At 39.4% G+C, this 23199-nt stretch overlaps 1 protein-coding gene across 12 annotated transcripts in view; it reads right to left on the bottom strand.

The window, feature by feature from the left end:
* Positions 1–23199, bottom strand: part of nrxn2b (neurexin 2b) — an 806770-nt gene that overhangs the window by 417519 nt on the left and 366052 nt on the right. For 8 of the 12 annotated variants that reach the window (XM_078936626.1, XM_078936632.1, XM_078936630.1 and 5 more), the window contains 3 exons: positions 20591–20614; positions 12704–12865; positions 982–1420 (listed from right to left, as the gene is read on the bottom strand). In XM_078936626.1, the coding sequence (XP_078792752.1) occupies positions 982–1420; positions 12704–12865; positions 20591–20614 (625 nt within the window). The remainder of the gene's footprint in view (positions 1–981; positions 1421–12703; positions 12866–20590; positions 20615–23199) is intronic. The other 4 variants (XM_078936627.1, XM_078936633.1, XM_078936631.1 and 1 more) reach the window with 1 other exon arrangement.

Genomic DNA, 23199 nt, shown 5'->3' with positions numbered 1-23199 from the left:
ATTTCTGTCTGTGTATATTTCATTACAATGCATGGAAGACACTGAGGATGTTTAGAGATCAGATTTATTTATTTTGAAAAGCTCTACAAAAGCATGGGTAATCACGTCTCCATGTCTGGGTTCAGTCACATCCCGGTACGCTCTCCGTCCTGCGGCTACGTCCGTGTCTCTGTGACCCACATTAATTCAAGAGGGAAAAAATAAAAACAAGAATCAAACTAGGGGATTTATTTATTATTGTCTCGAAGAAAATAAGAAAAATATCATAAGATTTAGGATGCCTGAGCTTGCTGCTTTCCCCGCGGGCTGGCTTTTGCTTGTCATGCCGGCATCCGGGAAGCTGGCCAGACCTGTCTTTTGTTAACATACTCATTATCCCATCATGCATCACATATATCCCATAATGCATCTCGACCAATCAACGTGTCCCTGTAACTGTGGTGCATTCAAATACAAAAGGATAAATGTATATCAGAATATTATTTTGTGGGAACAAATAATATTATTATATTATTTTGTGGGAACGGTTTATTTATTTATTTTACCCATGTCAGATCCCGGGCTCCGTATACTAGTAAGTACTACCAGGAAAAAAAAAAAAACTTTATTTGGCTAGTATCCATCTAAAATATTTTGGGAGTATAAATTGTGATTTTTTTTTTTTTATATTCTGGCCAGGGGTGCGACTTGTGTGTGATTTAAAAAAGAAAATAGCAACAACCACCTGAAGGCACTGTAGTTGTGTGTATCAGTATTTGCTACTGACAGCAACACAGAAGAAGAAGCACTGATCAGTATTATGCCAAACTTAAAGGAATTGTTCCAAAATGACACAAAGGACGTAGACTTCAACAGATTTAGTGATCTAACCCTAACCCTGAGAGATCCGGTATCCACCTATCTACATCCATCCATCCATTGCTGAAATGCCTCCCTCTGTTCAGTGCTATATACATGTTTCAGTTGCTTTAACATTCTTACCTTTCCTCCCTTCCCTCTGGAAATCCACATGGCACCATTCCCCGTCATTGACCTTCTTGTTGCTGGCTTTCAGCTTCGTTTTCCCAGAGCCCATATCGATCAGCAGGTATAAATACCCATCCAGAAGTTCCATTGCGAAGTAATCAGTCTTCAGTTCCCTTCCAGGTTTCTGCTCTTTAGGACCTTGAGGCCGACCGTGGCTGAACAGGAGAAGACCGCTGGGCTCTACGGTGCGGAAGTCAAAGGAGATGGAGCCCGTCTTTTTGGTGTTCCACTTTGGCAACGAGATGTAGGACTCTGGGGTTTCAAAGGTCACGGGGTCCAGAGCGGCCACATCCTCGCAACGGAACACCAGATCTCCGTTTAGAGTGATTTTAGGGTCACGCTCGATGGCCAGCCGGGAGAGCTCCAGCTTAAAATCGTTGTTCTTGTACACAACCTATGAAGCAGACAGAGTTGATCTTTAAATAATTTGCAGTTACGAATGCAAATATTACATCTAGGGAAATACAGCAGGAATTCCCCTTAGATTTTCATGGGGAAATATTTTCTCAAAGCATGAATATAGTCATGGATTTCTATTGATCAGCCGTGCAAAGGCAGCCTTGGTCAGACAGAAGCTCTAAGAAAAAAATTTAGATCATATAACTGCTCGGTTTACAGACTTTGAATTATTTGTCAGGAAAAGTCTGAACACTTCTGAAAAGCACTCAAACACTGAGCCACCGCTTGGGGCTAATAAGTTTCCCAGGAAATGCTTTCATTCATTTTAATGATGTCTGTGAAAGTCAGGGCTGCGTGGGTGCACGACTTCAGAGCATCGAGTTCTGATTAACTCTGGATGAACCAACTCTCGTAAAAATCCATACAAACCATCCAATGTTATACATACAACGTTGCTTAAGCTCTTAGTCAATGTGAACGTTAAATTAAATCAAATTATTTGTGAGACTCTGAGGGGATTTCCAAAGCAGATACATGTGAGCGTTGCCTCCAGCGTCAGCAGCTGTCTCCTGCTGCCTTTGATGCTCCATTGTTGGAGCTCCACGTGTGTGTCTGTGCATCACTGTGGACATTCATAATGCAGGCTTTGCACATTCTGTCCCTTCATAGTTTTAGTCTTTGCTTTTTGCTGAACTCTTTGTACAGGAGTCATCCTGAAGAAACAGTTACAGTGAGAACCAGCTGGGGTTGGTTTATTTTACTCTTTGTTTGACACACACCAACATGTGTCCACTAAGTGTCAGGAAAGGAGTTTCTTTTGTTGGTTTCTGCTGTTGTCCTAGCTACCAAGCTACAGAGATTGTTGTGCAATAGCTTAGTCTCCCAGCAGCTGCGCTCAGATGAGCTGTGACTAAGTAAATATTTGGAAAAGCTAAAAATGTTTCGCCTTCAGTGGAAATCTCTTCCTCTGAGACACACGTCTGTTTGCTTTCAGTCGAGGCTTTCATGTTCCATTTTCTTATGTTGTTCAATCAGTCGATCGAGATCTGATCGAAGCATGAGAACTGGAGTGAGTGACCCCTCCCCCCTGACATTCCAAACAGGAAGTACTCGCTGGCTCCAAGAAGCTAAAATCTCATAGACTTTTATAGAGAAATAAACAGCTATTAATTAGTCATTCTATTGGTCAGAATAACCATTCTTGCTCTTATACCAATTTTTAACATCTTGATGACGTTTAATTGACATCTTCTCCTTCAGCCTGCTTTCAAGTGGTACGGGGGGGGGGCTATCCAAGAAGCTCACTCCTGATTGGTGAGATTGGTTGCCATTGAATCGATGAATCAGACCAACTCTGACCGCCTTGACACGACGATGTCCGCATCGCGGAAAAATGTCAACTGAACTGACTTGATTTGTTTGGTTTTCTGTGGGTGAGGTCCCACTTAGTGTATATCTCACATACAGTCAATTGAATTGAAATAATTTACCAACATAAGATGAACTGTTTCTGGAATGTCTTCATAGTTTTGTTCCTTAAAAATAGTTTATAATATGTGTAAATGTTTGGTTCCTCAGGTGGAAGGAGTCACAGAAGAACCATGGTGTGAAAGTTTCCTCATGTTTTGTTGTTGCTGCTCTGTTTTTTTGTGTTTGTAGGCTTTTTTTAGAGCCATGTGTGTGTGTCTGTACTGGTGCAGCAGATGTGAGAGTTTCTGCTTCAGCCTTTCTTTATATGGATGCAGAGTCAATCCCTTCCCCTCTGTGTCAAACATTACACCTACACACAGCCACAGAATGTGCTGCAGGAGTTATGCAATGTTACTCCACAACTTAAGGCTTCTTTGCTTCTTTTATGCATTGGCCATGCTGCCACATGCACCGTACACCCCATAATGTTGTCATTAGTGGAGATTAGTCCTGGTAATTAGCCATAATAATACTAAAAGTAGCATCTAATTGGCCGTGAACTCTCCTTGCTTAAGGTGTTAGCAGAAATAGTGTTTAGTAAAAAAAAAAAAAAAAAGTAGGAGAAATATGAAAACCTCTATTTGTTGTTATATTTTAGTTGTAGTTTCTTTTTTCTAGCAATCTTTTTGTTTTGTTTTTTATAAATTCCTTCGGTTGACCTTAAGGCGAGTCATTGGTGTCCTCCTTTAAATGAAGATTAAAAATTAAAGGAGGTCTCAAACCAAACATGTCAATCAAAAAGGCACATTCACACCAATTCTTCTTGGTAAGAACCAGAATGTATTTTCTCAGATTCTTTGGGCAGGCATGAGAGAGAGCTCAACTAATCTCTGGCAAAAATAAACGAGCTATATATTCTACAAAGAAACAAAAAACAAAACCTAAAGCTGATATAAAGAGCCACTTAGAAAAAACTGTTGTGAAATATCTTAGGAGCAGATAAAATAGTGAAGAGGCAGAGGGGAGGATCCTTAGCGATATAAGCTAACAGAAATTAGCTTTTTCTTTTTTTTTCTGTAAAAACAATAAAATGCAGATGTAAGTGTTTTAACCCTTGTGCAATCCAAGGCACTTTTGGGAGTGGGGTCATCTGGACCCCACAAGACAGTGCGCTGAACCTTTTCTCCTCAATGATTTGTGTGTCCATGGATTACACAAAATGCTCTCCACCTTTATCCACTTTTGTCATGGTAGGGAGAACACGTAAATGTAAGGGTGGGGCCATCTTGACCCCACATGAAAGCACAAGGGTTAAACTTTCCACACAGTCTAATTTTAATGCGCAACTGCATAGAAAACTGTCCAAATTAGATTGTAAACCTTTGCAGCCCGATTAAACCACACCTGCTAAACTGTTCTGTTCTGCATGGTGGAGCTTAATGTTAAAAGGAAGTCAAAATTATGGACATCCCTTTTTGCTTTGTGGAGGAGCAGCTCAGATAACCCTTGTGCTATCTTAGATGACCCCACCCTTACATTGACATGTTCTCCCTACCATGACAAAGGTGGATAAAGGTGGAAAGATTTCATGTAATCCATGGACACCAGTGAAGATCACAAATCATTGAAGAAAAAAGGTTCAGAGCACTGTCTAGTGGGTCTAAATGACCCCAGTCCCAATGTTAAAGTGCCTAGGATAGCACAAGGATTACAGGGACTATGTCATGCAAAAATCAACTATTTTGAGCTTTTAAGTGTATTATATATTTAATTCCTCACTAAAAACAACCCCAAAGTGGTATTTTGATCCATTCATGCTTTTTTGAGTCTAATATATAATATATATTATATAGCCATGGATGGGATTCAGTAGGACTGTGCAATGTACAGAAAAGAGGGTTTTCAGTTCATATTAACTTTTAAGTAGGACCTCTATGAAAGTTTAAATGTGTGTGAAATATTTAGAATTTCAGGCCTGCACTACAATGTATAGAAAATTAATTTTAAATAGAGCTTAAACACTTTGATTACTAAGTTAGTTGTTCTTAAAAAAAAAAAAAAGTTAATCCCAAAAGTGAATTAACACAATAAAGCCCACAACATCAAAGAATTTAAAGAATGTTTTTTTTCTCTCCTGGAATTAAGATGTTTTTTCAAACTTTTGATGAAATAAAAAAAGGCTTTATTATTTTTATTCATGAAATATATTTAGTATTAATTATCATCCATTGGGTGATGGTCACAACAATGTTAGTTTAAGATGCAAAAAGATTGGCATCTTATTTACCCACTACCTTAAATTTAATCCAGACATTTTTAACATGGTGTAACTGTACTATAAAGAATTAAAAGATCAACAAATGTTAATCTTTTAATACAGCATGTTGTTATTTAAATAATTAAATCACAACAAATGAGCTTTTCTTATCATAAAGTTTTTAAATTGCTAAACATTTCCTGCCAAAAGTGAGTTTTTAGGGAAACAGCCATTTTGGAATGAACACAAAAAACAAAAAAAAAAAAAAAAAAATTGAGGACTGAACAGGAAAAGCCCTTCTACTGCCCCTAGTGGAATGATGCGGTACTACAGGGCAGAAAACGTGGAAAACATGGAGTGTAAACAAATGCATGTATAAGGAAGGTTTTGACCATGCTAATGAAATGGGGTATTAAAAAAGGCTGCACGGTGGCGCAGTGGTTAGCGCTCTTGCCTCACAGCAAGAGTTCAAGTCCCGGCTGGGGGACATGAAAAAACAGCATCAATGGGGGACTTTTCTGTGTGGAGTTTGCATGTTCTCCCCGTGCATGCGTGGGTTTTCTCCGGGATCTCCGGCTTCCTCCCACCATCCAAAAACATGCTTCATAGGTTGATTGGCAACTCTAAATTGTCCATAGGTGTGAGTGTGAGAGTGAATGGATGTGTGATTGAGGATATTCTACCCTGCGACAGACTGGCGACCAGTCCAGGGCATCCCTTGCCTACGCCCAAGTGGCCGGGATAGGCTCCGGCAACCCTGTGACCCCGAAAGGGAAAAACGGTCAAGAAGATGAATGAATGATAGAAAAGTTAAGAGAAAGGCAAACAGTGACGTACGGTTGAGGTGAGGTTGGTGGCTGGTGAGGCACCAACTCCTCTGGAGTCAGATTTACAATTGCAAGAAAGGAATATTTGAGCATTGATCCAACAGCAGGTAGCAGCATATAAGATACACACAAGAAGATATTTGTCCTACAGAGAACATGTCTTTTGTAGACATTGATAGAACACTCTTCTTGTGTATAAATTATTACTGTAAACAAATGAAAGTATACAGATGCGTTCAGCACACATTTCATTTTGACCCTCAGTAACTATTTCAGGTATTTTTCCAACTTCAAATTCTGGAGCTTTAATCAGTGTTATCAAATATTGTTTGTGAAAATGATTGTAAAAATAATTATTTTAGGCCTAAAATTTAGTTTTCAAATACTTACATTTTTTTCCACTTACGCCCATGTTATTTTAAAAAAAAGAAATATTGAAAACCATATTTGGCCTTACTTTTGGAGTCCATGCCCCGATCCTTCTCCACAAAAGGCTCTATGATCTGTTGGAAAAGTCTTTCCTTTACTTTCATGAGTATCTCCCTCTCAATGGAGAAATACTCCCTCGGTCTGTTCTGTTTCTACGGCACCAGTGTGGTTACAAAACAGCTGTCAGCTCATGTCTGCACCCTGCTGGTGAGGCTCGCCTCATCCGTAGCCTGTTCTGCGCCATTATTGCTCGGCACTCTGACTCTGTTACAACTAAGCCCTGCCGTCAGAAATGAGGTGAAGCGCTCCCACTCAAATTTGGCGATTTTGACCTCAAAAACTGTGGAAAACTTGTTTAGTCAACTGAAAATGTATCTTTAACAAGGATCAGTGGAAAATTATATCTACTTAATGTACGTTTTTCTATTATATCACAATGACAGGTGAGGCAGAGCCTCACATGCCTCATCTGACCGCACGTCACTGAAGGCAAACAACAATGATCTGAAAGCTCACTAACAAATCTCCAGTTTCTTTTTCCTTAACAAGTGCTTTAAACAACAAGCACTAGTTTGAGCTAACACAGCATTTATGAGCTTCCTCGATACGATAAACCCTGGCTTTGCACTTTAAAACCCCAGTCTTACTGCATGTCTCCGTCTCATTGCTCTAATGCTACAGCTAACATGCAGCGAAAACCCTCTAGAGTGACTCATTGATTTACTTTGTCATTGAGAAACTCGACAAATCTAAAACTGCCAGAGTAGAAGAATATAAATCTGTGCTTCAATACTCCCAGTGTACGTTATAAAAAATAGTTGCCTTTTTGTGTAATTAGCATCAAATAAAAAAGTATTTTAGGTTAAAATGCATACATGTCACAGGACGTCTCTTCATGATTTATCGTCACCATAACCATATTTCTTATTGGTAGCTGTAGCAATAAGTAAACATTAGAAAAGCCTGCAGAGACACAAGAACCACTAAGTGGGTGTTAGAGTGATGGATGGCTTCATGAGACTTTACAGAGCAACATAAGTGAGACTAGTAAAAAGCTGCAGACCAAAAGATCCAGCACTAAAATGGAGTTTGGAGGGCAGAACACAAAAAAAAAAGAGTGAAAAGAAAAGAAGACATGGAGGAGGAGGGCAAGAGCCCTAACTCAGTGTAAGGAATCAGTCAAAGAAATCAATTTTTAATTTGCCTGTGAGGAGGGCAAAGCTGGTGCACGAACAATGCTACAATGGACTTAATTACAAACAACTGCCTCTAAGAAGGGGATGATGAGAGGCAGAGTCAGAGAAAGAGAGGAAAAAAATGATGAGCGAGGCATGAAGACTGACAAGGACAAGCAGAAGGGGAGGAAATGATGGAGAAGGGTGGTGTGAAATGGGCGATAGCAAGGTCAGTGACTGGGAGAGTAATAGAGCGGTGGAGGCTTCTGCAGAAGGACGGCTGGTAACATACAGAAGAAGAAGAAGAGATGAGTCAGACTGGAAGGAAAGACCTACAAAAAAAAAGACCTGATTTCACACTTCACTTCCCTGACTGGGAGGCCAAAACACACATAAAAATACATCACAGAGCGTATGATCCGAGTGTGTGGGTGTCTTTGAACACACGGAGAGCACACCCTCACACAGCAAATAAAATCTTCACAGGAGTCGCTGCTCCTTTTGGTGTCTGCTTTTTTAAAAACCCTCTTCGGCTGCGCTCGTCCTTTGGATCTCTGCTGTGTGGGGGGGTGCCGGCCAAGCGTATCAAAGGCATTTGACCACGGTGACAGCATGAAAGCTTTGCCCCTGACCATAACAGCACTGATAATCCAAGCTGGATGGCAGAAGTAGCACTGGATGAAACACCGTGGTGTTAAAGCTCCACCGACCTCACACTTTCCCCTTCTCCTTTTGGGCACCACAGCATTACTCCACCCAGTCCCCACAACTACAGGGTTTCCTAGTGTCATGCTGATTGAATACTTTTACGACTCAGCTCAGCACACCCAGACGTTAGGGCATGACAGCTGTAATTCTTACAGAGAGGCAAAAAAAAGCAGTTCCCACTCTGCATGTCAGTACGATGAGTTTGGTCTGTAATGTTCAGCATAGATACACTTCAGCTGTAAGAGACAGATTGAAAAGGAAACCACATCGTTTGATTTCTGTAGTTTATGTTTATAATGGAGCAGAAAATAAGTATTTATCGTCAAGAAACTTCAAAAATTCTCTTCGTCAAACACCTGATACTTCTTTTAAAACTAGGGATTGGTATCGTTAAGGTTTTAACGGTACTACTACTCTTATTGATACTGCTTATGGATCCGCTATTTTAACAATTACTCTTATTGATACTTTTTGAGGACGAAAAATAAATAAATAACAAATTAAGAACATAAAGTGTTTTGTTTCCTTATTATGGAACAATGTTTTTTTTTTAACAAAACCTTTTACTTTATACATTTTCCAACTTGAAGAGTAAAATACATGAAAAAATAAGAAAGAAGAAAAAAAAGAAATATAAACAGCATTGTTTTGACGTATTGCTGTCATGATGTAAATATAAAACAAATTAAATAAATTTTTGAGTTCATAAGTTCATCCCAGAGAAAGTCTCTGCTTCAACTTCCACAGTTAAAGCTGCGTCTCAATCTGACACCTGTGTTTCCATCTCTCTGACAGAGTTTGAAGCCCCTCCCCCACCCCTCTACCTGTTCACCTGTTCATATCCTCTCCAGCAGTGAGTCGTTTTTTCCGGCGCTCCTCAGTATGTTCTACACAGAGAGCTCAAAATACGGTCATCATAGAAACAGGTTGACACGATAGTCGGGGCACTCCAGCGCAGATTTCATTAATTTTATGCGCACGCCGCGTACTGTCTGAACAACAGCCCCGCCCCCCGTGCACACAAATAGTCAGACAGACCTCTCCTCTTTAGCGAGAATAGCGAAATTAATATCGTTATTAATTAACGGAAAATTGACTGACTTGGTGAGTTAAATATGGCAGATAATGTTTATATCTTGCGGGACACAAAATTAAAATGTGACTTCTCCAGTACCGATAGCAGAACAGTTAAGGTCAGATCCTAACGATAGAATGAAGAATGTTGCCCCGGGGCTCGTTCAAATCCGGGGCTCAGTACCCATCCCTATTTAAAACCTCTTCTATTGTCCATTCATTACTTGATTTATTTTCCCTTGTTTGAACTGTTTTTCTGTATAAAATACACTTGCCCGCATCCTTAAACAGTCAACTGCAACCTCACCACCAAGACCAAAGATCTGTCAAAAGACACCAGGGACAAGATTGTGCACTTGAACAAGACTGGAATGAACCCAATCTACAAATATCAAGCAGCTTGATGAGAAGTTATGAGAGCAATTATTAGAAAATGGAAGAAATACAAGATCACCCAACCTCTGCTTAAGCCAGCACATGTCCAGACCCTTTCATAGTTCTCAAGAGACAATCTGGATTATCCAGATCAGATGAGACCAAAAGGAAACTCTTTGGTATAAACGCCAACTGCCATGTTTGGAGGGAGAAGAATGCTGATTTGGATCTCAAGAACACTAAATCTGATGTGAATGATAGGTGTGGAAACATGATGCTTTGGGTCTGCTTTTCTGATAAGGACAGAGGATGAACGATCCATATTCAGGAAACAATGAATGGGGCCATAAATTGAATTTGGGCCAAATCCTCCTCCTGACGTGAAAGCATTGAAGATGAAACATGGCTGGATTTTCCAGCTTGACAATGATCCCAAACATATTGTCTGGACATCGAAGGAGTGGCTTCATAAAAAAACATGTCAAGATTCTGGATTGGTCTGTCTCAGAAGTATAATCCAATAGAGAATTGTCCAAGAGAGTTGAAAGTCTGTGTTGTCCAACAATAACCCCAAAACATCAGAGCTCTTGAGAAGATCTGCTTTGAAGAATAAACCGAAACCGTAGCTTCAGTACAAACCTGCAGAAGACCTGCAGGAAACCCTTGGACCTCTGTCATTGAATACCAAGGTTACATCACAATGTATTGGGGGGAACCTTTGTTATTGACAAAATACTTATTTTCTGTGCTATTCTTTAAAAATCAAACTGTGATTTTCTGGATTCTTTCCTTACATTCTGTCTGACACAGCTGAAGTGCATCTACAATGAACATTACAGTCTTCTCACGTCAACTTACAGAATGTTTGATTGACAAATTTACAGTAAATTCCCCCAAAAAAACTATCTGGGTTGGAAGTCTGTAACAGACATTTCTAAAACTAGCCCATACATAAAATGAAATGGACTTTAAGCGTAAATGTAACCTTTTTCTTTCAATTATTGCAACTCGTGCTTTAACCCAAAGTAGCACAGAAATGACGAACCCTTTGGTGATAACGGTGGTGTCCTGAATCCTTAAGGTAGTTAACAAAAGAATCCTCCACCTAAACCTAAATGTGATGTGGCACAAAGGTTGAATTTGCCTCATTTGCTTACCTTAATAGCAGCTGGTTTAATTGATTGGAAGCGTGTCCTGCAACTACATTTTAGCTTCGCGTTTAACAACAATTATTTCATTCAGTTTTGAAAATGATGCAACTTGCAACCTGGGGGTGAAAATGGCTCCATTTCCCCACCTTTATGAATATGCAGCTCATGTTTCTACATGCTTGAAAAATATTCTTCTTTATATTTTTGCATGTGCTTGTTCACTTGTCTGCAACTTCTCAAACCATCTGCTGTGACTGCCATCTGACTTCCATCACTTTTTCACATATTGCCCCATTTTCACCCCCATTTGTTACTGTTATCTATCTGTTTTCCAAGCATTTACACAGTCCACCTCTTCCTGAAAGCTTTGCGTCTGTTCCAGCTGTAAATCAGGTCTTGTCTGGATGAGACAGGGGATAGTTAAATGCCTTGGGAAGTTTAGGACCCACTAGGGACCCTTCCGATAGCAACCGAATAATGAAAATGTAATTCTGCAGGCATAATTAAGTTAGAGATAGGGCGATTACTGCGTGATCCATTAAAAGTGATGGCGAAAGTAATTACTTATTCAATCAGTGAGGTTTTATGCGGAAATACAATGGCGCCATGTTGTGTTTCCTCTGTAGAAGTCATTACATTTACAAGGGCACAGTACTTTAAGCTGTGATTGGTCCTCTTGACAGCTTGTTCAGCTTTAAATGAAAGCCCCATGGAATAAAAAAGTCAGTCAAGCTTTCTGCGAGCCAACCACCCTTCACGTAGTCACTTATGACTGGAAGGCCTTGAATTGTTTGTTTGGAGGTGCACCGAGCATACCTGCTGTTCTAGGATAAAGTCTGAAAATAACTATTTTCTGCAATTGTTTGTGGTGCAGAAAGTGACAGGATGCTGTACTTGATAATTTGCTGAAGCCTGTCACCTCCTGCTCTCACATTTTGGGATATTTCCACCCACAGTGATGTCTCCGTGGACTATCAGCTATCACTGTTGTTGTGAGAACATAAGCTGAGGTTTGCTGCATAAAGAGGGTTAAGCTCAGGAATGCGTTGAACACGGGTACTTTAACACGCTTCTAGCAAAGGGTGTTTACACTGGACCCGATACTAGCATATGTACTATAACTATGGATAAATTCCCTCCCTAAATACTACAATACTATATAGTGCATGAATATCGACTGCACTGGATTTTAAAAGCAATTCAGACAACACGCACACTTATTTTTTTTCTTAAGGAAAACATGACGTCACCAATTGCATAAGAGAAAAACCTAATAAACACAAGCTTCACTAAAAGCTATGCATTGCAGTTTGTATCTAGTGAGCATTGATTTTTTTTTCCGACAGACTTTCAGGAAATTTCTAGGTCACTAGGCGTGGCGCAAAATGTGGAAGATGTGCAAATCTGGTCAATGTTGCTTCAGGCTTTTTCTTTCACTTCTCTGTTCAGAACTATATGAAAGACTTGGTGTCGTGGAATTCCAGCCAGGCAGAAACCACAACTATTGGTTTCTCTTTCATGGTTACTTTTCAAAAACAGTTGGAACACTTTTCTTTTTTTTTAATGGATTACCCATACTTCACTACCATATCCGAGTCCCTTATTGGTCAAAGTTCAACTGGTTTAACTTTTGTCGCGTGTTGAATTGCCACACCTTTTTTACGTAGAGCCCAAAAACAGTCGTGAAAAGCCTGCTAGCGACGCGCCAACTCGAAAGTTTGAACGCTGAAGCCTGAAAAGTGCATTTACGTGGGTTTACACAGACTTTTAATTGGAAGCGGTCAATTAAATACGTGTTTCTGAGTCCATTGTGAATGTAGTGTTACACATTCTTGCACAACATTATGTGTTTGATACCACAACAGAACTCACATCTTTCAGGCAGCCCATGAAGTTGTTGCTGACTGGGGATCCTGGCAGGTCTGCCGTGTTGGGGCTCCCCCCAATGTAGAAGAAGTCATCAGAGCCCAACATGGTGTAGTCCTCTTGGGTGTAACCAGTGGTGGTCAAAATGCCATCGACTGAGATGGTCACCTAGTAATGGCGTCAGCCAAACAGGACAGACAGAAGCGGAGAGGAAAGCAGAGCAGGAACAATAGAAAGATGAAAGAAATTAGAGAAGTAAGGGGAGAAACAAAGAAGAAATTGGATTAAACACCATCTGAAGGCAGTTGTGCGGACTATGGTGTATCATTTGGTTGGTTGCTTTTGGTGCCAGTCAGACTGGGGGATGTCACTCTGGAGTGCAGTTGCCAAAGTTATAGAAAGCCATCTCAACATGACTGAGCTGATCTGTGATGAGTCTGCTCTGACTCCTGTCTGAGCAGACTAAAGACAAAAGGCTGGATTAAACCCCCTGGATTACATTAACTGTCGGAAATGAAATATCCAAAACAACAAAGGATCCTGCGGTAAGCAGGCAATTAAGTTGGTCATACATTCAAAAAATGACAAGGCTCACAGAGTAAAATCATTTGCGTTTAACAAAGTGTGATTATCATAGTACCATTTGGTGCTGAAAGTTTTATTTGTGAGTAAGTAAAGATGGCCAATCAAATAAATCTCCCATCTGATAACGTTAGAGCGTCTTTAAGGCAAAATTATATATACATTTTTGGATTACTTGCAAAATTTGTTTTGACTTCTGATGATTTAACAGCACATCTACAGAGATGGTCAAACGTTTTAAATGTCACACTTATTAGATGTGTTTCAATTGATAATAATGCAATAATAAATTTGTCTAATGGAAAACCTGACAATTTCGAAAAAAACTTGCCCTTATCAAAATAAATTTGTGCTTGGAGGAGGTGGTTTTTGAGGCACATCCAAATTGTCATATTGGGATACGCCTGAGCATGTCATGTGGACTTGTTGCATCAACGGCTACTTTGAACAATCGCCAACCACCATTTCCCAAAATAGCTTCGTCCGTAGCCCCTCCCACATGTAAGGAGCTCGCCATTCCAAAGACGGTCTGAAAAAGATGCTGACGTCTCTTTTGATAGATGATGATGGGCGCTAGCGCCGGGGCTGAAAATTTAAGCATCTGGTGTATAGTATATCGTCATTTGGTTTGTGTTTATTCGCATAATTAGGTTTTTATGGAAACAGTTGAATTGTGTTTTTTCGACATTTCTAGAATTTCAATGAATTTTTGCGCATACATGTAATGGAAACACAGCTAGTGTCTATTTGATAAATGAATAAATCTGATTGTCACCATCTTGCTCTGAGTTTTCTGGGGTCAGTCATTATTATGACATCATTTGGCCATTTGTATAGTGTAAGCTTATTACGTCATGACTGTCCTATGGTTTTTGTTTTTTACCTTTGTATGTCTTATTATCTAAGAAAAAAAGCACAAAAAGCCTTGTAAATGAATATAAGGGGTTAAAAGTGTATAAATGCACCCAAATTTGTGTTCCCTTACAATGAAAAAAAAGCATATCTTTTGGGCAAAAAAAGTAGCAACCCTCCTGAAAAAGCAAACAGCCTTTGCTCAAAGCATCATAAATCCCCAAACAGGTGGCTGAAGGAAAAACTATTGCAACTGCACTCCACAGATTAATCCCTGCAGCTGCCTTTTTCATACTTTGAGGTTTTTTTTCCAGTACTTCCCTGCTGAACAGGACAACTCATTTTTATGTCTGCAGTTGGTGAGAAATTTGCATCACATCAGCCATGAGTAGAAATCTGCAGCTCTGATGCTGGAATGTAGGACTCCTCTTTGGGGATGAGGGGCAGAGCTCTTAGTGGGGTCAACTTACTTGATCTGTTCCAATGAAAGACAACTCATGGGCTAAAGAGAAAGAGGCTGTGGCATACGCGCGTTCAAACACATTCATGTGCACTTTCAATCAATCGTCGATTTATGTCGTCGGTTTTGTCCAGATGTTTTTTGGCGTTGAAATATACAGATGCAACCTGCAAAGTTTTTTTACTAAATATAGTTTGCAGAGAAGCACCAGTATAGTTAGGAGTTCTGGGAATATATTTTGTAGGAGGTTGTTAACGGGAAGGATGGGGGAGATTTCTAAGGTGAAGTTTTCGCAAATTTAAAGGAATAACTTTGATTGGCTGCCAGACACAAAAAGCTCAAATCTAGAAAAGGATCTAATTGGAGTTTAGGAGAATTCTTTTGACAAGGAGAAAAAACGCACAAGACTACAATAAGTTCATAAGTGACAAAATAAAGCGTCTTCTGAGTTTACTTGGTGATAACTTCGCAATTTCCCCAAAAAAATTTGTCAAACTGAAGCTATTGCAGGCAATTGCATCAGTGGACACACAAGGGAAACGTCAATGCCAGGTGGTTAAAAAGTCCCAGAAGCTTCTTCCTTTCAAATTGGCAATAATTATTTTATGCTTTTGACAGCATCCTCAAAGTAAAATATAATATAATATTGAATTGTTTCTTCATTAGTTTTATTATTGAAGAACAAAATAAAGTGACTTAAGGGAAAAATTATTAGAGAGAGAGGGAGAAAGAGAGAGAGATAGATAGATAGGTGGGTATGATGCGACATCACTGATTGGATAATGACGTCTGAGTCTTAAAGAAGACTAAAGACTTGATAGAGCAACCACCAAACTTTTACAGCGACTGTGGCCTGAAGCTGAAAGAAAGGTCTTCTGTTGGAAGATATCGCAATGCCAAAGAAGTTCAAACAAACGTCAGCATCCAATCAGTGATTCTACCTTTTCTGGTTTCCTCTTATATTTCATTTCTTGACATTTCATTTCGATTTCTAAAAATTATTTTTGTTTTCTGAATTTATTCACTTTTTCTTTATTTTAAAATTGTGTCTTGTCTTTTAATAATTAAATTTTGTTTTTTAAAAGTAACGTTCTTTCATTTTTTTTTGGGGGGGGGTGTTTTTGTTGTAATTGTTGTTGTCATCTTTAAAATGTTTTTGTGTTTAGGGATTTGTACTTCAGGGCCACCACACGTCCTGGTGCTGCATCACAAAACTGTCTTCTCTACAGAGGGTGACATTTGCATTGGGAAATTTAAAAAGAAAATCAATGAAATTATGCATTTTTGTTCTTTTTTGGCATCCTAAGCAGAACTTTTTTAAAAGAACTTTTTTCTTTGCCTTAATAATAATCCAGAAAACATAAAAAAAAAACTCACCTGCAGTTTGGTTACTTATCTCATTAAAAAACTTTAACACTTCTCCCTTAAACAGTGTTTTAATTTAACCAGCTTGGAGATAGATCAACATTATATCTGGTATAATTGCACACAATCTATAATGGATTAAGGTCCTGACACCTCATCCACTCTTTATTGATCTTCAGAAGTCTGCTGGAAACTTATCTGCTGAGCACTGCAAAATAAAGAGAGAAGAAAGAAGCAGGAGAGCACAGCAGCTCTACCGCTTTCTGAGGCTTCTTCTAAAGGAGAGCAGGATATAATGAGGGGACGTTCAAAACCATCCTTAAACCTCTGAAAAACACTCAACATTTATACCAAAAAATGTTACTTTTAGCTGGTCTTGTTCTTCTTTTTGTTTTATTTTTTCCCCTGTATCAGACAAACTCAGCATTTCTGCAGACTGGTCGCTACTCTCAGTCTTAAACATCAGAGCGTCAAGGTGGGAGGAGACGAGCTCCGCGTGAAGACCCGTCACTTACCCTTTCCTCGACACCTCAGCCGTCTACTGTCATCACCCTGTTGCAGAAAACGCATCCCGCCCCAGTGGAAAACAACGCAAAAAACAGTTTGGTACAAGACCCCACAGTGAGGCACATTTTTTTTATGCGGAAGGTAAACAAGCGAGAAAAAATAAATCTCCTTTTCTTCATTTGACTTTGATAAGTGTCTGGCAGCTTGTCAAAATGTCCTCGCTGGAAGCTAATTAAGCTTCAGATCAAAGTTTGAACTAAGCTAAAATCATAATGACTGAACAGAGACTCGAAAATTTTGGGGGTAAGCGCTGCTCTGGTAGAAAAAAGGGTAGAAGGTGGAGGAGTTCGTTAACTCTTAAAGGGGTTAAAGGGTCATCGGTTAGTACTCTTGTAAGTAAGGGGGAGTCAGACACAAAAATGGTTGTTAGTACAGTTACAACAGAGGTTTCATTTGAACAGTTGATTAGTAACACCGATTTAGTAAATTTAGTAGAGATGGCAAACCAGATCCAGATTTGGAGTGAATGTGTTATTTCGTGTGGGGTGTGTTTTTGGGTTAAGAAGAAACGGAAATCAATCCATCCAAGTCAACAGGGTTCACACGAAAGCCAAGCACATACATGGAGGATGACGGGCAGGATGGGAGAATGAGGAGATCATGGATCAAAACATGGACGATGAAGAGCAAAAATAAAAGTCCTCAACCAAGATGCACGGATGTTGGGGCAGCAAAACACACACAAGGGGATTTGTTTTTGTCTTTAGGATGAGGTTTTTTGTAGGGAAACAGATGAGAGACTGTGTCACATCTGAGTGGTGTTTAGATTCTTTGGAGTTAGGGAGTCAACAGAAACATGCAAGCGGAGTGCAGCCACTGGACACTCGGATTAAAGTAGAGGTGAGACAATGTCGGACCAGTCTTAGCAAACACAGATGAAGTCAGCAGAAGTGAAATGAGGTTTTAGAGGACGGGGAAAACCGAGAGAAGAGAAAAAAGTCGCCCTGTTCTGGTGAATAGAGCAATTAGTAATGCATCTGAAAAAACATACAGTTTATTGCAAAGTCTGTCAAGCACATAACTGGAAAAGCCATCCAGTTGTAAGTGTGGCTCGCATGAATTACTAGGACAAAAATTCTACATTTTAATCAGAGTTTTGGGGGATGTGTTCCCCAATAGCTACATCATTTTTGTCACATTTGAGCACAGACTGATGGAGGCGCCATCAGATGCCGCTCCTCTGCACACCAGACATTCATTTCTTTCCTTCAGCTCATGTGTTTTGATGGATCAGCCAGATTTGTTTTCAGGGACATGAATCCTCTATTCACCAGAAGGCCTCTTTCCTCCGTCTTCCCCCTTTCATTTTCTTCACATTTCTTTGCTTTTGGCATGAAAAGGTGTGAGGTCATTCGACATCTTATTATGTTCATTTCTTATTAAAAAAAAGAAAGAAAGAAAACCAATTAAATTCCTAAAACCAAACAGTATCTGATGCTCATCTTGACTTTATTAGAGCAACCAATATATGCATGTATATATTTTAGCTCGAATATATACATAAACATATATTCTCAATGTTCTACATTAAAAACTAAGGACAGATAACCTAAAAAGGTTATGTTTGCTCATGCAAAGGGTGAGCCCAATAAAGTATGAAAACTTTGCGTTAGTGTAAGTGTTAGTTAGAGTCGAATGCACACAGCTCATATCTTCTCCAGCATTTCCTTTTATGGTCTGCCTCAACGGGCAGGTGCTTTCATCTCAGTCCAGGGAAAGTTAGCATGACCCATCCTGACCACGCCACGATGATCAGAAGGGCCATCATGCATTAGGACTCTAATTTTTATTTTCAAACAGCTTTCTTAACATTTAACGTTAATTTGTCTGAAAGGGTTTAACCATTTTTCCACCTGGTCCTAGAGATTCAGGTTTCATATTAAAGTTCACTCCGATCATCTTTTGATCTGTTTTCAAAGCGTTCCCAGGGGTCTTTCAATTAGGATTATGCCATTTTTAGCCAAAATTAAAAAACAAACGAACCCTGTTTTCGTTTATTAGGACATAGTTTCTGCAGAGCGGCAGGAGTTTCCCATGATCTATCCATTTACACTCTCTCCAGCTAATTTGTAGCCCCTTACAACCTTAGCCTAACATTACAGGTGCGACAAAAATGGCGAGCAATATCAGATCTATCCATCATTACCGCTCATTAGCACCTCATTACCGCTGAGCGTTATGGTCCGGAATGGTCCAGTCCGGTATTTTGAGCATTTCCATTATAAAATGGACCCATCAAGCCGGACAGAATGGTACCATTTTTGAAAAATGGAACAAACAGGTTAGGGTGCTGATGTTGAAGCCTGTTGATTGGCTGAAGGTCATTACAATAAAAGAAAGCTCCAAGAGAGCGGCTGTCCTTTTCGTCATCCACAATTTTCTCTCAAACAACATTAAATGCTTCGTAGAAACAAAGTACCAAAAGCCAAGTGGGGGGAAAAAAGACCTGTGGATGATCGCCATTGTTGTTGTTGTTGATAGATTTGACCCTGAATGAACCATGACGGTCCAGGTTTGAGTGGAAACGCTCACCTGAATTGCATGGACCATTCTAAACCTGACCAGACCGTCCCACTCAGTGGAAGCAAGGCTTTGTCAACAGCAAGTAGATGCATTGGAATGGAGTGGAGCAAGGATGTAATCCACCAATTGTGGCACCTACATCGAAACTACAACATTTTTCCAACATCTTTTTTTTGTCTGCTCCTGATTCACAACAATTTGAATACAGAAATACTCAGAAAAGTCATTCTAAGTTAAATTTTGTCCTCCATCATCAGAAAAAAGGCTTCAAGAACATGTTGAAAACAATCCTAGTTGGTCTTTAAAGATGTGCACTGGTACAGGGTGGGTGGTGTTCAGGGGCAGCTCGGAAAGCAAAACCCATGCAGATCATACATCAGCACTGTAGGTGCCATGAATTAAGTGTGGTCTTTCTTATGTTAAATGAATATAGATTTGTTTTTTGATTATAGGTTATTGAGTAGGTAATCAGCTGGTGGGTCACATGGTTGTGGGCTGTGACATTAATTGACTATAACTCACCTGTGGTTTTTTCCCTGTGTAAGATGGAAGGGGGGGTGAGCTGGGTTGCCGTATTTTTTGTTGACCGCTTCATACGCTTCATATGCTTTTTGCGCTACATACGCTTTTGTGCTTTTCCCTTGATTCCTTGTTTTTTCTATTTTTGATCATAATATTACAAGTGAATTTAATTACCTTCATTTTCCATTATTAAAAACTACAAAAATACAAACTTCGTTATGCTCTATGGTTTTTGAGCGCGTCATTCAAAACCCGGACCCACCCAGCGTCAGCCTCTCAGCGACTGTTTGGTTTAGTCGCTACAAGCACAGAGCCTCTAATGGGATCAAGCCCTCATCTGAGACCTAATTTACAGCGGGGGCTTTGGCCCATAAATCAAGTGTTGTGAATACTCTTCATGGTGCCATAAACCCGTGAGATAACCCTTAACGGAGAGAGGCTGGTCCATGACGAGCTCAGCCGGTCCAGCCGATGCAGCACGGCCCGAGTCTCTGTTCGCTCAAGCTGTTGAAATGCTGGGAGGCGGGACACCTATCCCCTACTTTAGTGGAATGGCAGATATGTGCTGTGTACATTCATTCAGGGTCTTTTCTCAAAAAGAATGGGGAACGGTGGAAACAAAACGTAAACACAAACCTATCACAAAAAGAACAAATATACCTTGCATTATGATTCTTTATTTCTTCATTGTTTTAAGTAAAAACAAAATAAGTAGACATAAATCTAAAAACATTAAACTCAAATGAAACTATAATCTATTTAGTTCTTTTGGAAGACCTCTTTGGATGAAAATATCCAATATTTTAGATTACGGAGTCATGATGGCAATAAAAAGCGGACATAAATATATACAGAGGGCTGAAAAAAAGAACAAAAAGGTGGAGTTTCTCAGCTACCTTGGAAGTGATGGTGGATTGTACTTTCAGTTAGGCAAACAGAATAGAAAAGTAACGGAAAACCCAGGGCAAACCAAAGTGTAAGACAATTAGAATGATATCTACCATATAATGCAGTTTGTTTACCATAGCGTGTCCAATGCCTGCGTGCTTCAGGAGGAAAAAGGGGGAGGAGAAAGAAACAAAAAAACAGGACAAACCTTAAAAAAAAAACCCAAGAAGGCATATAACAGTCCCAAAAGAGTGGGACAGGATAAAAAATCCCTTTGAAAAAAAACACTATTTTTATAGTAAATCAGATTTTAAAAAGTAGAAAATATAATTTAAAAAAAAATTTGTTTTCTCCTCAAATTTAGAACAAAACTTCCAAGTAAAGAAATAAAGAAAGCAATTGTAAGCAGCTACATTCCTCTAAAGGGTTTTCAAAGGGAAACTGATAAAAAAAAAAAAAAAAAAAAGGATAGCAGTACATTTGTTAGTATGTAAGTTGCAAGTCAGAAACAGAAAACAATAGATGGTACACATTCCGTTAATGACACAGTGTTAGTTGTTCAAATCATAAAAGGGAAAGGAAAATTCACCAATGACAAGAATCTGTTTGGAATTGCTCTGAGGCTTGTTAGTAAGAGACACAAGAGTTAGCAAATCAACTTCCACACTGGGGAAATAGGGAAACGGGGCGTTTTGAGGCAGACGCTTGTTTTGGGCGAGCATCAGGAAAAAGGAGGATTAGTATCACGGTGACACACTAATCTGACCAGCGCGCTTTTGCTCTGTGCCATTCATTTGAAAGTGGGACTTTTTTGGCGGAGAAGGGCCAATCATTTTGTTTTTTCTTAAATAGGTGCATTTGTTGGAGTCAGTGGCTGCTGTCAAGCATGCAAGAGAAAAGTAAACAAGCAATTATCGCACTAAAGAAATGGCATTTATAGAGTTAAGGCACTGAAAATTTAGAAAACACATTTAGAAAAACTTTAGACATAGTTTAACCTCTTCATGCCGAATGTTGCTAAATTGCAACAAAGGCTACTATTTACTCAATTCATTTAGCATCACCTTAAACAGCAAAAACACTGACAAACGTTATTTTATATGACTGAAGATAAATTCAGGCACGAAGGAGCTAAAAGGAGAGAAAAGAACGAGGGATAACGGTGGCATCTGCATCATCCTGAAAAGAAAAACGCGTTAGTTCAGCTGACATTTCCAAAAATAATGACCGTTTCCTCTTGAAAAGCAAAAAAGCCTAAAAGAAAATGAAAATATGAAAGGCAAATCTGATGTCACTCTCATTGAAATATTGTTTCAATGATGACACTCTAATCTTCATGCTTTGATTAATCTTAGAAGCAGTTGATTTTAGTAATCTGGAATTACGTTATTTAACTTAAAGCATACCTAGGAATTAAGAAATCGTCCTATTGATACGTTCACCCTCCTGCTGCTCAGCTGTACTCCCTCTGGAGGTCGCCCTTCCTTCTCTGTCCGTTGTTTTCCCCCCACAGCTGGTTCTCATACTTTGATTTGGTTCCTTTTTAAGGTTTCTGTTCCTGCATACGTTTGTCGCAGCGTCATTTTTGGATGTTCTCTGTTTGGCTTAGCACGTTGGCATTAAATAGCCTTCATAGTTCATTCAGTCTCCTTGTCCTTCCTGCATCTGGGTTAACCCCCTTGGTTTCTCGTAACACCTATAGACATCTTTAGTGCATGTTTCTAGGAGAAATCATGTGCTTTTATGGGACTGAGGAGTTTGCAGACTTCTATTAGGTGTAATGGCGTTTTTTGATGCACACAAATACACACACACACACATTTTTTGAAGCCATACCGACACTGATTTAGCTGTTTTTAAACACGTTTCCTTAAATTGCGAGTAACTTAAATCCTTCTCAGGTATACATGAACGAAATCTGTTAAAGTTTATCTCACCTGAAATCAAAGCCACATGACTGGACGCTTTTAAAGACAACATTGATTTTTTAGTCAACATAAAACTTAATGTTAGAGGAAAAAGAAAAAAAAAAAGACAATTTGTGGCTTCATTATTCAGCTCTGATGAGGATGAGATTGATGCAATACTGCATATATCTTGTCTTGGCTTTCTGTTTGTCCACAGCCATGAGGGGGTCTGTACAGCTTTCCCGTCATTATGCACCTCGCTGTGTGGGATAGAGATGTCCCTGCCATCTGTGTGGGAGCGAAAAGTGGCAACCGCAAACAAACTCCTCTCCATTAGGCTAAATGACCAATTTGAAACTTCATGCACACCCACTCTTTGATCTTGGGTCATAGCAAAGTGCTGTCACCAGTCATCCCCTTTGTTTAATCATGACTCGTAATCCATTAATTAAAAGGAGAAAAGAAAAAAAAAAAAAGGGTCTGTGGTGGGTGGGAATTAGCATATCAGCACTGCACAACCGTGTCCCAGCAGCTCCAATGCTGATTGGACACTGGTTTTAAAATGTGTGTTTAAAGAAGAAAAACAGAAACTTCAGATGAAAAATGAAATTAAAGACACATGAAGTAAGTAGAGTCCAATTATTTTGTATAACAACAATTACATATTTAAAATGAGTGACCTGACTAAAACTCTTTGTATAAAACAAATACACTCACTGGTCACTTTAGGCACACCTGAACAACTGCTCGTTAACGCAAATTTAGGCAGGTAGACACGGTCAAGATGATCAGAATGAGGAAGAAAAGTGATTGAAGTGACTATGGTTGCTGGTTCC

This window comes from Oryzias latipes, chromosome 18 (assembly GCF_053564925.1).
Source record: "Oryzias latipes strain Hd-rR chromosome 18, Olatipes_Hd-rR_3.1".
Classification (NCBI taxonomy): Eukaryota; Metazoa; Chordata; class Actinopteri; order Beloniformes; family Adrianichthyidae; genus Oryzias; species Oryzias latipes.
This window is presented reverse-complemented; position numbering and strand designations above follow the sequence as displayed.